We start from the raw sequence: 12,554 nt of genomic DNA, 5'->3' as shown, positions 1-12,554 counted from the left end.
TGTCACTTGGGGGAATCACTGTTAGTACCTTCTTTAATATCCCTACACAAAGATCGGGCGACTCGGGTTCTCCAGGAAGCCTGGGGCTGGGATGTAGAGGGTGCCGGTCCAAGGGTTGAGGCTGGGGCAGGAGTCAACCCGGAAGTCCAAAAGAAAACAAGCGAATCATGAAAGTTTAGGATTAGCAGCGATAGCATAGTTACATGGTTGTACTTGCGGGCGCTTGGCTCGCCACAGGATTTTCAGAAGGCTTTATTTGGGCCTTTTCCTTTGTCCTTTTTCCTCTTAAAGAGTAGCAAGGGCTTTTACAGGAGAGGTCTTGGGCCTCCTCCGCAGCTTCCCAGAGTGGAGGTGAGAGTCTGGTGTCAACTGGGGCTGTGACTCGCTTGCACTCGGAAGCGTGGATCCAGTTGGGCAGGTTGTGGCACTTGACCGTGGTGTGGGTGGTTAGCAATATCTGGAACGGGCCTTTCCAGCAAGGTTCCAAGCAATTCTTTCGTTGATATTTTTTGATGTATACCCACTCTTCTGGTTGCAAGTCGTGACAGGAGGAGTCCACTGGAGCAGGGAAGGCACACTGAACCTGTTTGTGTAAACACTTAATACATTGCATGAGTTTTTTACAATATGCCAGGACCCTTTCATCTGTCAGCTGTGTATTTAGGCAGCTGGGTGTGATAGGACGGGCCACTGGTATTCTCATTGGCCTACCCATTAGAATTTCATGGGGGGAAAGACCATGTTTGCGAGCAGGGGTGCTCCTCATTTCCATTAGGGCCAGGGGTAACGCGACTGGCCACTTAAGGTTTTTAGCAATTTTGTTTTTCAGCACCCCGTTTACCGGTTCCACTGCCCCAGCACTTTGGGGGTGATGGGCGCAGTGGAAGTGCTGAGTGATTCTTAGTGCCTTGCAGATTTGCTGCATGACTTGGCCTGTGAAATGAGTACCCTGATCGCTGTTGATAAAAAGGGGCAGTCCAAACCGGGGAATGAATTCCTGTAGTAGTTTCTTTGCCACCATCAGGGAGTTGGCTTTGGCACAGGGGTAAGCCTCAACCCACCCTGAGAATTTACAAACACACACCAATACATATTCGAACGAGCAGCATTTAGGCATGCTGATAAAGTCAATTTGTATATTTACAAAAGGGCTCCATGGGGAAGGATGGGCTGCATGTTTGGGTTTCACAGGCTTCCCCACATTATGAGCAAGACACACCGGGCAGGTGTCGCAATACTGTCAGGCCATTGCTGCAAAATGCGGGGCAAACCAATGCTGTTCAATTGATAGTATCATTCCCCTACTTCCTACATGGCTTTTAGCCTGTGGGCCAGACAGGCCAAATAAGGGAGTACGCCTCTAGGTGCTACCAGGCGACCATCCGGAGTGCACCATACGTTGTCGGGAGACTTTTCACAACCCACTGTTCTCCAGTAGTCATTTTCCACTCTTTCTGCTGACTCTTGCATGTCCGCCAACTCTTGTATGAGGGTTGGGGGCATGTCAGGAGAAGATGAGTCAACAAGGGTCAGGACTAGGTTGGAGTTAGCTAGAGCTATAAAACAAATAGCAGAAAATTCAGCCGGAGATCCAGAAAGGGCCGCTTGCTTGGCTGATCTGTCAGCCAGAGCATTTCCTCGTGTGACCTCATCACAAAGAATTTGATGAGCAGCGCATTTTATAATGGCTATCTCAGAAGGGAGTAAAAGAGCATTAAGAAGTGCATTAACATAAGGCCCATTTCGGATGGGAGTCCCTGCAGAAGTGAGGAACCCACGGTACTTCCAGAGTTGCTCATAATCGTGCACTACCCCAAAGGCATAGCGGGAATTAGATGTTAACTGACCGTTTTTTCGCTAGGGAGCAGGCACGGGTAAGGGCGATCAATTCAGCCACTTGGGCCGAGTTCACCCCTGGAAGGAAGTGAGCTTCCACTAAGTCGTGGGGTGAGCATATAGCATACCCTGCAACAAGGATACCCTTGGGGTTTCTTAAACAGGACCCATCGACAAAATATACTAGTTCGGGGTTAGGTAAAGGGGTCTCTTTTAAATCTACTCGGGGAGAGCATAATTCAGCGGTCACCGCTTGGCAGTCATGCGGTTTCCCATCCCAAACAGTTGGGAGCAGAGAAGCTGGGTTGAGAGATTAATGAGATTTAGAACTTGTTTATACTACCTAATGACTTTGACTTAAATTTTATAATAAAAAGAAGGGGTGTTGAAAGACCAAAGCTATTTCTCACTGCCTAGAGTGTTTTAAGTTGGGGTAAGACTTCTGTAGAGAACAGAAAACAAATGTGACCAAACAAAATCAGAGGTTGTTTCAACTTTAAACATTGTGTATGTTCATTTTACATGTTTTATTGAGGTTTTATTTCCTTTTTCCTTTTTTTATAAATTTAATTCTTATTTAGTGTGAGTAACATTAGACTATTCTTTTTCTGTAATCTATGCCAATGTAAAAATAGTTCCTGTTTTATAGCTCCACGTCCCAAAGGAGCCTTGGTATTTATATTGTTAAGCAATAGGGTTTAAATAACATGAGACAGTACAGTATCTTTGGATCATGTCAAAAAAAAATTTATACAGACCTATAACAGAAATTTAGGTTGTCAAATGACATATTTGCATTTGCCCCACCATAATTTTTTTTTTTAAAAGAGATGATCAAGCTTAGATACTACTGGTTATTATTTATTTACAGAAGTTTGGTGTATCTATGCTTGAAAAAACCTTAAACACAGAATATAATGTTCCCTAGAAGAACTGCGATTTGAATGTATTTTAAAACTTCTATTTTACATATGTTTTGGTACTGTCTCTTTAAGAGACAAATGCCTCATATTATGTTAACTCCTGATTAAATATCCATATGGGTTTGGCCTGGTAGGTCATGTTCTATAATAGCTTTATAACTTGGTTATTCAATTGAAATCCAGTAATTAAACATTTTTGCACTGCACCCAACAGTATTTATGGCAGCAAATCATAATTTGTTAATAAATGAGCCCCATTGTATAAGTTTATAACACTGTCAGGACGACCGGATGGCTTAATGGAGAGAGCATGGGTCATTAACATGTAACAAAACCCATTGTCTTTGCACAATTCCTCCATAATGGATAACCACATCATCTAGGCATATACATTTTGACATGGGAGTTAGAAATATGAAAACTTCCCTATATTCCTCTTTAATAATACATTATTAGTTTAGGATTAAAAAGAACAACATCAACATTTTCCCTGAGTGATCAATATTAAATAAACACAGTAACTAGTATTTTTTCTCAAGAATAACCGCTCGCAGTGTGGACCGAGAAGCTCCGGTGTCCACTAAGCACTTTACTGGGGTTTTGTTAATGGTGCTGGTAACATAAGGGCCAGATTGATTCAAGGGGATAGCTGGGGCAATAAGGTCACATGAAGGTCTCACGGCTGTTCTATCTATAGTCCACCTGTGCGGGTGGTGCAGCCAACGGGACCCCCACGGTGGGACCTGGGGCCCTCCTTGTTCTCCATAATCCCATCGATCCCGGTGGGGGCAGAACCTTTTGATATGTCCCTCCTCTCCACATCCATAGCAACAGACTGGCAGGCCTTTGGGGCCTCCGCCTGTCCGTGGCATGGCAGCAGGGGGCATTCCTCCCCTGGTGTTTCCTTCCCCATACCTATAGGGTCGATTGGGTTTCTTTTCATTGTATAATTTTCTTCCTTGTACCTTGGGGTTTAAATTATTGATTTGGAGAGCCATTAAGTTACTTTAAAGATTAAATGCTAAATACCAAATTAAACAACACTAGTTTACCTTGTTTGGCAAAAGTAATTTTTGGTTTTACAACCCCAAAGCAACACTAATTAATTTTAAACTTACAAAACAAAGATTGTACTCACCAGGAGTGTTTTTTAGCAAATTTGAATAACTTGTTTATAGTTAAATGATTTTACTTAAATAATCCCTTTGCCTGGATTCCTTACAGACACTCCCAAAGGAATGGCTGCAAAGAAACCAAGAATTTTTTTCTTTTATACCTTTTTTTTTAACATTTACGTAGTGTTACTGCTTAATTTTTTCCAGTAACTACAGAGTTAACTCTTTTACTTTCTTTTTTTTTTAACTTCCTTAAACTGCGGTTGCCTGCTTGTCTGGGCCCGATCCTTTTTTCTTGCTGGTTCACTTTTTTTCCATGGGCACAGGCATTGTTTTACTACCAATTCAGCAAGGAGGGTGAGCTTTTTGGCTAACCCCCCCTTTTATTTATTTATACTTTTTAGCTAAATTAAGGAGGTGATTAATTTAACACTATAATATTTACTGAATGATCAAACAACACAGGATTACTGCGATAAGCCCCACATTGTTTAACCACTCAGCAAACACCGCAGCGAGGTTCCCATGGCCAGAAATGCAGGTGAGCAGTTTTTTTCTTTTTCCTTCTCCCCTCCCAGGGCCCTACACCAAGCCCGGCAGACTTGTAGTGTTTCTGTCGGTACCAGATGCAGCACCCCGACCGGGGACAACACGAAGGGCTCAATTCACCTCAATTCTATATACATATAGTGAATTAAATTTAGACAATGCAACCCCCACCTCGTACGGGAGGATTAATTATTTAATAAAGCAACTGCTATTATACAGAAAGAACAGTTAAACAAGACTAGAATACTGCAGTAAGCCCTGGTCTCCTTTCCAGGCGAGACCAACTCCCCAAGCCTCCTTTACAGGAGAGGCCAACTCCTCAACATTCACACCAATGGGGAGGATTTATAAGGGAGGTCCTCGCACACACCCCTTTCGGCAAAGAGCACCGGCCCGTCTTTTAAAGGAACGGTGTAGGATACCCTATTGCCTCCGGTATGGCGGGCGATTTCCAGGGATTTCCCCTCTCTCCGAGCAAGGGGAGGGAGCCCACGGCTCCAAAAGGAAGATGTGGGGTAAGGTTTTGGTCGTGGGTCAACCACACAGAAGGGTTAGGAAAGGCGCGGTCCCCGCACACCCCTCCCCCAGCAGAGAGCACCGGCCCGCCTTCAAGAGAACGGGATGGATTACTCTACTACCTAGGAGTACGTGGGCGGTTTCCCAGGGCCTCCCTGCTCTCTGAGCAAGGAGGGGCTCCTCAGCACTTCAAGGGAAACAGGGGTAGGGTCACCTCACGGCTCACAATCACACAGCACACCTAATTCGGGATCTCTGTTACGGCATCTCTCACCACTACCAGCCTATTGCTGGTGGGAGCTTCCTGCCACCCCCCTCAGCTGCTCTGGGACTCCCTGGATTTCCGGCCTACCCACGGTAGGATCCAGGGATTTCTTGGATTTCCTGCCCAACACACCGTGGGATCCACTTTTTCCCAGGGTCACCCAGCAGCCGGTCAATCGTCCTCCGGGGGGACCAGTCCCCGAAGTCCGAACCACATAAAGCAGCTGACTAACACAAAGTAGGAAGCTATAAAAGCAAGGCACAGGAGCTTGGCGTACTCCTTGTCCTCGTCAGGTATCAGCACATAATAAACAAATTCCCCCTCCTTATGGGGCCAAACGACTTCCCCGTTCTTATCGGGACCAGAAACCTTAATCTACACTCTCTCACGCTGTCCTGGAGTCAGTGACTGTTTCCTTTATGTCCCGGGGAGACCACCCAGCCTATTCAGCCTCTGTTCCTGCCTGAATAATCTCCTGTCATCCAAAACTTGTTTTTATACTGGGCTGGCACTCTAAAAGTGTTTAACTGCCAGACGGATGTCCCAGTAATTTCACCGAGGCTGTCCCAAGGAAACCGTTGGGTCTAAGACCCACAACACAAAACAAACAGTTCCCGACGCCCCCCCTCGCTTATAGCCTAAGTAAACAATGATAGAGATAGTGCAGCATGATGCAAGAGATTAAACAGCAGCCTGCCAAGTAAGTCTGCCAAGCATCAGTCAATTGAGTCTGCTTTAGCAAAGTTCAGATCACAGCGTACCCACCCCGAGCCAGAGCCTACAGGCAACTTCCCACCGAAGCCCAAATAGAGACAATGGTCTCTTACCTGGCGCCTGGAGTCAGTGTGGAAGCGGCCTGCGGTCCTCCCACCCGGAGAGATGTCGAGTGATCCCGGACGAGCCCCCAAATTGTTGTGGAAAAAGTCACCCACGCATTGATTTTAGTTCACAGACTCAAGCCTGAGGCTAGTTTATTGCAATACATACCAACGCGTTGGGATGACAGTCCGAAAACTGTCATACCCAGCAGCAGCTTGCAGGCTGCTTTATTCCGTCAAACCGCAAGCATATTACAAATAATACGTCATTTATGCGAAAATAAGAGTAGGGGTCTGTTCCTTTTTCCTGGTAGCTTCCTCATTATTTACGAGAATTTGGGTGCCTATTAGGTGGGGGTTTCTTGGTGGTTTTGACATGGGTGGTACTTGGCACCAGTTGGGGTGTTGTTTTTCGTCAGGGTACATATTGTTCTCTGGGGGGGGGGGGCATAGGAGTTTATTACAGGACGCCCAAAGATGATATATGATTGGCTGGTGGCAGGTAGCTGGAACAATAGGAGGAGTTGGCCTTTACTAGAAGCAATTTTTTCATATAAGCTGTTACTATGTTTCATCAATGAGCAGTAATCATGTTTTCCCATCAACCAGTGGTTATCATGTTGCTAAGGCCTTTCGCATGGCTTCCTTCCCCTCCCTCCTCTGGTCATGGCCCATGACCGTATTTGGCAGGGGATTGCACAGCCTAGTTTAGTTCAGGTTCTGGCCTGTACTGCCTTACGTAAAGGCCATCTGTGTAGTCAGCTTCTGTCAGAAGGCCTGAATTTGGGCCTTCGGTGTTACTTTGGTTGTCATTAAGAAGGCTACCTAGTTCTTTTTCCCCACACCTTCAACCTAAGAGGCAAGTTGTGTTCTTTTCTTCTTGTATATCATCGTCAGTAAAAGGGTTGTGAAAGCCAAGTTCTGCTCTCAGTGACACCTGAGCCATCCCATTATCTTTAATGGTCTGACAGAGATTGGCCTATAGAATTTGATAGGGATTAAAGTAATAAGATTCTATAGAAATTCAAGAGTTCTCTATACAGTCTCTACTATTGATCACTTTTCTGAAGCATTTTAAATCAACCTGAGACTTTATTAGAGAATTACATCTGTTCTATAGACTTTTTTTAGATTGGTTTAAAAATTCTGTAGAACTATGGTCATTGTCTATTAAATTCTATAGGACTTTTCCATGATGGAAAAGTTACTTTTTTCACTAAAGTAAGCAGAGGTGAGTGTCAGAGTAAGAAGGTGACATTTTTACACAGTCACTTTTCATACCGGAACCACACTTTAAAATATCATCCCTGAGCCAGACATGTTGAGGCTTTTTGTCTTTCTGTTTTTAATTCATAGGTTCCAAAAAGTAAGTGTGAGGAGGCTGTAAAGGTGGCTATGGAAGCTGGCTACCGCCATATAGATGGAGCCTATCTGTATGAGAAGGAGGTTGGGCGAGCCATTCGAGAGAAGATTACAGATGGAATGGTCAAAACAGAGGAAATATTTTACCCAGGAAAGGTAAGTTGGTTTTGTTCTAAATGCCATCACTTGCTCTCTGCGTCTTTCTGTGTTGCTTTTCAGCAGCAAGAAAACAGTGACTTCAGTGAGGGGGTAAGTACAAGTTGTAGCAGGCTGACAGGATTTGCCTGAAACACCCTTCTTGTTACCAAAGGTGCTAATCTGTGGGGAAAGCGTTATATGCATTAGTGTCAGCTGGAGCTTTAGCAGGCCTGGTGCCTAGATAGTTACCAGATAAAAACTACATTGAACTGAAGTGAAGGGTGAGTACGTGTTAGTAACCTAAGAGTAAAAGCATTACGGGGATGCTGTAATTATCCCAAAACCAATCATTACAGACCAGGTGATAGAGATTTAAGGTTACACTTCAAAGAAATCCAAATATGTTAAGCTATGGAAATGCACAGGTTAGGCACCTAAACAATTTTAATTCCTCCAACCGTAATTATGTATGCCATAGCCATAGAATTAGGATTAGTTCATTGTTTGTGGTCCCAGACTGCACTAATTTGATTTTGAAAGACACATTAGATGTTTCCATTTTCTACCCTCATGTTATGAATGTTCATTTTTAATACTGCGGGGTATGATGACGCAACATTCATTGTCAGGGCACCTATACACATTGTATATAGGTGTCATTTTATTATTTAAATGTAAATAAAATAATGCATACTATGCTGTATATCAGTGACATTTCATCCCTGAGATATAGCAGAATAAAGTTATTTAGGGAATCAGCCTTCTCAACATACAAATCTGATGGCATTTGTTCTCTCTTCACTCTTTACAGCTTTGGAGCACATTTAACACTCCTGAGATGGTCCTCTCAGCCCTGGAAAAGTCACTGAAGTGCCTGCAGTTTGACTACATTGCCCTTTGTATTATTCATACACCCCTATCTTTAAAGGTAAAAAGGAGTTCTGTCTTAACACTGCAAAATCCTTGTCTCCACAGTTCCCCTTTTGCTTTAAGACAAGACCATATGATAACTGCTTGATTCAGAAACATTGCTATAAGGAACAAGGAGCTTTACTAAACAATTTCCCCATGTATATTTCTTCCAGATCAGATGTAAAATGGGCTTTAGTTTATATTAGAGATACGGAGATAATCAAGAGAACTAATGGACTGAACATCCATCAGGTTTCAGAAAGAACTTTGCACTTAATAATAAAGGTTAAATGTGCTGTGAATATTGAGTTACCAACATGTCGCAATAGCTCAATAGATTTCCAGAATTTCTCCAGAAAGCAATTCATGTCAAGTGTCATACCAAAGGGAAGTTTATCTAATGAATTTTTTTTGTTTTCTTTTTAAGTCTGGAGATGATTTACTCCCAGAGGATGGAAAAGGAAAATTGATTTTTTACAGTGTAGACCTGTGTGCCACTTGGGAGGCAGGGCAGCTAGTTAAGTGAAATGTATTTTCACTAGTAAACGGAGCAGATTTGAGGGGGAAATCACTGAGAGACAACAAACATGAAACCTCACATGCCATTTTTACAGAATCACTTTGTAGAGCAGAACCACACTTTGAGATGCTTTTGGCCTTCCCTGGTCTTAGGGCAGGGATATTGCCAAAGGCATTTTCAGGGACAAAATTGTAGTCTGGGCTTTACAGGTGATGTTTTCCACAGATGAGAAATGGGATATTCTGCCCTAGAGTCAGCCAAGACGACGACTCCATCAGATCCCTAATTCTTTAGCTAATGCTCTGAGTAGCTCAGCATTGCAGCTTATTAGCTGGGCAGATTGTCAACACTGAAGAGCTAAACTCAAAGTCTGTCCACGCTTACCCACATTACAAAATCCACCGCTCAGTTTAATACCATTGGCGCTTTTAGGAAGAGAGGCCAGAAATGAAATACAAAGGGGCATCAGGTCAGAATCAAGGTGCATTGGCAGAGCTTTGGGGAAGTTAGCATAGTGTCTGCTCACATTATCCCTGGTTCTAACTGCTGCTATTGGTTCCTCATTTTCTTGAGCACTAAATTAACTTCCTCATTTAAAAACAAAAAACCCAAAACTTCCCTTGTGATATGTGCCCTCTCTTCAGTGGACTCTAGCAAGCTTTTTCTATGAAATATAAAAGTAAACAGGATTTGGCTACAGTATCATTGTTATTGTCGCACTGCTTGTGATCTGAGACTCTGCAGTCATTTCCTATTTTCAGAGCAGGGAAACACTGGCGCATCTCAGACACCACAGCATGGGTACTGTCAGTAAATACAGACATTCTAACGGTGACCACTGCACTTGTCCCTCTTCAGTATTTCTTGTGTTTTCCCTTTAATTTTCATACTCAATTATTTTTTTGCTGTAAAACTCTTAAACTGGTGTTCGTAGTCCCATACTTATGTGGTATCCTTATTTCTGTATTGTTCACTAGCAATGATTGGGTATTGCTATGTCTTTGAGGTTCTGTATGTGTAAGGGACAAATTAGAGAGAAAGCGACTGGGAGAGGTGGTGGCCAGATTGTCTGTCTACTTTCTACTGGGGGAAAAGATAACTTTATTTCAGTGGTTTGGATGGAGATCTGATGCCTAAGTGAATGGTTAAAAAATGACTGTCTCTAAATCAGAGTTTTGTTCTAGAACAAATCAAACGTCCCCTACTGTATGTGTAATGATATTTTGGTGGAATAATTTTATATAGAGTGAGTCCACTTGAGCATAATTTTTCTAGTCTCATGGAAATTATACTAAAAGTATAGTTGTATACAACGAGGCCGTTGTTGTTTTCCCCAGGCCATGGAGGCATGTAAAGACACAGGGTTGGTGAAGTCCATTGGTGTGTCCAACTTCAACATCAGACAGCTGGAGATGATCCTGAACAAACCAGGGCTCAAGTACAAACCTGTTCTCAAACTCTGACCTTTGGATGGAGACCTAAAAGTGTTGAGTTAGAAGAAATTCAGAACTTGTAGTCAGTAAAGAGTTTCATTTATGGGAAAAAAGCCTCAATGCTTAAAGGAAGCAGACACTCCAGAATGTCTTTCTCAGCAGGAACTTATGTCCAGCCTTTCTTTTAAATCAAAAGGGAAACTTCCTTAATACTCCACTTCAAGTAGACCCAACCCACAACAGTTAGACACTGATATTGAACTCCTCAGAATTTGTGAGGGTTTGGACCAGCTGACAGTAAAGACAGGGCCCATTAGCAAATACAGATTTAGGTTCAAGTTTTGAAAAAAACATAGTTCTATGTAGCATGGAACAAGGGCTTTGTTTGTGCCCATCCCTGAATTCATGGAAAAACTTATGAAAATTGGGAAAGAATAAAGTAGAAAATAAATTAAAGGAAACGGTGTTTGAGAGGGGCAGGAGAAAGAGAGGCCCAGATGCTTCCCTGCATATCCAGATATCCTCTCCTGCTACCTCATTCCCCTGCTATGGGAATGGACTTTCAGAGCATCAGCCTTTCTCTGCTTGGAATGTGAGAATGTCATGGTGCAAAAGTTATCTAGATACCACGTTATCCAAACTCATACTCGGAAATGTGGCTTTCAGACAGTGGGCTCAGAGAGAGATGATTCGGATGGACTATGTTGGTTTTTAATCCATTTGCCTACCCTTCATATAGATACCCAGATGTATTCTATAGACTGCTTACCCAAGCCCCACGCTCAGCTAGCCTGAGCCCACTGACGGTCCTCCCTCCCCCACCCGGCACAGCGCTCAACCGAGCCCCTCTCCCTTTTCACCTCCTCCATGCGGCGCTGAGCTCCCCCTCTTCCCTCTCCCCCTGTGCAGAGCTGGCCCTCTCCCTTCCCCCATGTGGGTTGGCCCAAGTCCTGCCACTCACCCCCCCTCCCCCCAAGCTCTTTTTTGGGTTGGCTCAGTGGTTTGAGCATTGCCCTACTAAACCCAGGGTTGTGAGTTCAATCCTTGAGGAGGTCATTTAGGGAACTGGGGTAAAAATCTGTCTGGGGATTGGTCCTGCTTTGAGCAGGGGGGTTGGACTAGATGACCTTCTGAGGTCCCTTCCAACCCTGATATTTTATGATTCTATGAAAACTGGGCATTTGTCCCATATGCTCTTGCCAAAAAAATTGGGATGTCTAGGGCCAAAATGGGATGTATGGCCACGCTAGGCCAGGGGTCTCCAAACTTTTTCTGTCATGCCCCTCCTTACCCAGTCCGTGCCCCGACCCCAGGAACCAGGGCCAGGAGTGGGACTGGGTCTGCAGTCAGGGACTGTGAGTGGGGGTGCGGCAGGGAGCAGAGCCACAGCTGGGGCTCGGTGTAGCCAGAGCGTAGCCGGGCGGTAGGGCTGGGCCCTGCGTCGCCCCACCAAACATTTCTCCATGCCCCCTAGGGTGGCATGCCCCACAATTTGGAGACTACTGCCCTAGGCTGTGGTAAGAGTTGCCCACAGAGCCCGGGCAGCTGAGGGGACCCCAGGACCTTGCACCTGCCTTGGGTAGGGGACCAGGGGGCCCAAGACCAGCCCTTGTCCCTGCCCCACAGGGCGCACCGCCCAGGGCAGGTGGAGGGTCCAGGGCTCTCCACAGTTGCCCGGGCTCCCTGGGCAGCTCTTACCATGGTCCAGCTTCTGACCAGGCCAGGGGGCGGGGACTTCGGGGAAGGGGAGGAGCAGGGGGTGGACCCCAATGGTGGGTGGGGGGAGCGGGGAGAAATGTTCTTTGTGCCCGGGGCCCCAATATATCTTAATCCATCCCTGAAATATCCAAAATAGAGTGGAAAGAGCAGACCAGGATTATTATACCGTCTTTCATTTCTTTTGGCTCAGCATGAGGCTTGTGTTTCTGTAAATGCACATTCATCCTGCAGGAATAACCCAATGTTTGATCCTGTCTTCTGGGTCAGGTCTTTGACTTCCAGCTCTCTGAGGAGGACATGAAAACCATTGGTGGGATGAACAAAAACCGTCCCTATGTGCATTTAAAACAGTAAGTAGGGTGACCAGATGAGAGGAAGAAAATATTGGGACACATGGGGGTGGGAGGTCCTGCCACTGGAGCAAAAAAACAAACAAACCCGGAAGTGC

At 44.7% G+C, this 12,554-nt stretch overlaps 1 protein-coding gene across 1 annotated transcript in view; it reads left to right on the top strand.

Annotated features, from left to right (window-relative positions):
• The window catches only part of LOC113406614 (aldo-keto reductase family 1 member C23-like protein), a 15,655-nt gene extending 5,238 nt beyond the window's left edge, over positions 1-10,417 (top strand). The window contains exons 2-5 of the mRNA XM_026652302.1: positions 7,378-7,540; positions 8,334-8,450; positions 8,862-8,939; positions 10,292-10,417. Of these exons, the coding sequence (XP_026508087.1) occupies positions 7,378-7,540; positions 8,334-8,450; positions 8,862-8,939; positions 10,292-10,417 (484 nt within the window). The remainder of the gene's footprint in view (positions 1-7,377; positions 7,541-8,333; positions 8,451-8,861; positions 8,940-10,291) is intronic.
• The last annotated feature ends 2,137 nt before the right edge of the window (positions 10,418-12,554 follow it).

The sequence above is a fragment of the Terrapene carolina genome, unplaced genomic scaffold (assembly GCF_002925995.2).
Source record: "Terrapene carolina triunguis isolate 2854851 unplaced genomic scaffold, T_m_triunguis-2.0 Scaffold112, whole genome shotgun sequence".
Classification (NCBI taxonomy): Eukaryota; Metazoa; Chordata; order Testudines; family Emydidae; genus Terrapene; species Terrapene triunguis.
This window is presented reverse-complemented; position numbering and strand designations above follow the sequence as displayed.